At 62.4% G+C, this 2239-nt stretch overlaps 1 protein-coding gene across 1 annotated transcript; it reads left to right on the top strand.

The window, feature by feature from the left end:
- The first annotated feature begins 175 nt into the window (after positions 1–175).
- LOC124232786 (heat shock 70 kDa protein 1) lies at positions 176–2239 on the top strand. Its single transcript, XM_046649702.1, has one exon. It carries the CDS (start codon positions 314–316, stop codon positions 2237–2239), a length of 1926 nt encoding a protein of 641 aa, XP_046505658.1. The 5' UTR covers positions 176–313.

Genomic DNA, 2239 nt, shown 5'->3' with positions numbered 1-2239 from the left:
CTGGAAAATTCCCGACCTGGCAGCTCCGCCGAGCTCGGTGATTGGCTGAGGAGGGAAAAGGAGGGGCTGGATGAAGAATTATAAACACAGAGCCGCCGGCCCTGGAGAAACAGCGAGCCTGCAGAGAGGTGATAGCTCTTACGCTTTTATCTGTGACCGCAGCTTCCGCAGAGCCACTGCCTCAGAGGACAAACCGGGGCGATAGTGCGCCTTCAGCTTCGGGCTTCAGAGAGAATCCAGCTCCTCGTCGCGGAACTCGTCCGCCGTTTTCAGGCCAGCGCTTCAGCTCCAGGCGAGAGAGGAGAGCACCGGCATGGCTAAGAGCACGGCCATCGGCATCGACCTGGGCACCACCTACTCGTGCGTGGGGGTGTTCCAGCACGGCAAGGTGGAGATCATCGCCAACGACCAGGGCAACCGCACCACCCCCAGCTACGTGGCCTTCACGGACACCGAGCGGCTGATCGGGGATGCGGCCAAGAACCAGGTGGCGCTGAACCCGCAGAACACCGTGTTTGACGCGAAGCGGCTGATCGGCCGCAAGTTCGGCGACCCGGTGGTGCAGTCGGACATGAAGCACTGGCCTTTCCGGGTGATCAACGACGGGGACAAGCCCAAGGTGCAGGTGAGCTACAAGGGGGAGACCAAGGCGTTCTACCCGGAGGAGATCTCTTCCATGGTGCTGACGAAGATGAAGGAGATCGCCGAGGCGTACCTGGGCTACCCGGTGACCAACGCGGTGATCACCGTGCCGGCCTACTTCAACGACTCGCAGCGCCAGGCCACCAAGGACGCGGGCGTGATCGCGGGGCTGAACGTGCTGAGGATCATCAACGAGCCCACGGCCGCCGCCATCGCCTACGGGCTGGACAGGACGGGCAAGGGGGAGCGCAACGTGCTCATCTTTGATCTGGGCGGGGGCACCTTCGACGTGTCCATCCTGACGATCGACGACGGCATCTTCGAGGTGAAGGCCACGGCCGGAGACACCCACCTGGGTGGGGAGGACTTTGACAACAGGCTGGTGAACCACTTCGTGGAGGAGTTCAAGAGGAAACACAAGAAGGACATCAGCCAGAACAAGCGAGCCGTGAGGCGGCTGCGCACCGCCTGCGAGAGGGCCAAGAGGACCCTGTCGTCCAGCACCCAGGCCAGCCTGGAGATCGACTCCCTGTTCGAGGGCATCGACTTCTACACGTCCATCACCAGAGCGAGGTTCGAGGAGCTGTGCTCGGACCTGTTCCGCAGCACCCTGGAGCCCGTGGAGAAGGCCCTGCGCGACGCGAAGCTGGACAAGGCCCAGATCCACGACCTGGTCCTGGTGGGCGGCTCCACCCGCATCCCGAAGGTGCAGAAGCTGCTGCAGGACTTCTTCAACGGGCGCGACCTCAACAAGAGCATCAACCCCGATGAAGCGGTGGCCTACGGGGCGGCTGTGCAGGCGGCCATCCTGATGGGGGACAAGTCTGAGAACGTGCAGGACCTGCTGCTGCTGGACGTGGCTCCCCTGTCGCTGGGGCTGGAGACGGCTGGGGGCGTGATGACTGCCCTGATCAAGCGCAACTCCACCATCCCCACCAAGCAGACGCAGATCTTCACCACGTACTCGGATAACCAGCCCGGGGTGCTGATCCAGGTATACGAGGGCGAGAGGGCCATGACGCGGGACAACAACCTGCTGGGGCGCTTCGAGCTGAGTGGCATCCCACCGGCCCCCAGGGGAGTGCCCCAGATCGAGGTGACCTTTGACATCGACGCCAATGGCATCCTGAACGTCACGGCCACCGACAAGAGCACGGGCAAGGCCAACAAGATCACCATCACCAACGACAAGGGCCGCCTGAGCAAGGAGGAGATCGAGCGCATGGTGCAGGAGGCGGAGAAGTACAAAGCCGAGGACGAGGTCCAGCGCGAGAGGGTGTCTGCCAAGAATGCCCTGGAGTCGTACGCGTTCAACATGAAGAGCGCAGTGGAGGATGAGGGGCTCAAGGGCAAGATCAGCGAGGCGGACAAGAAGAAGGTGCTGGACAAATGCCAGGAGGTGATTTCCTGGCTGGACGCCAACACTTTGGCCGAAAAGGACGAGTTTGAGCACAAGAGGAAGGAATTGGAGCAGGTGTGTAACCCTATCATCACTGGACTGTATCAGGGGGCGGGTGGCCCCGGGGCTGGTGGCTTTGGGGCTCAGGCTCCCAAGGGTGGCTCTGGGTCTGGCCCCACCATTGAGGAGGTGGATTAG

This window comes from Equus quagga, unplaced genomic scaffold, assembly GCF_021613505.1.
Source record: "Equus quagga isolate Etosha38 unplaced genomic scaffold, UCLA_HA_Equagga_1.0 115924_RagTag, whole genome shotgun sequence".
In the NCBI taxonomy this organism is placed as follows: domain Eukaryota; kingdom Metazoa; phylum Chordata; class Mammalia; order Perissodactyla; family Equidae; genus Equus; species Equus quagga.
This window is presented reverse-complemented; position numbering and strand designations above follow the sequence as displayed.

Bases quoted from the DNA above. Each gene is read 5' to 3' on its own strand.
- LOC124232786 (XM_046649702.1), top strand. From the start codon at position 314: ATGGCTAAGAGCACGGCCATCGGCATCGACCTGGGCACCACCTACTCG.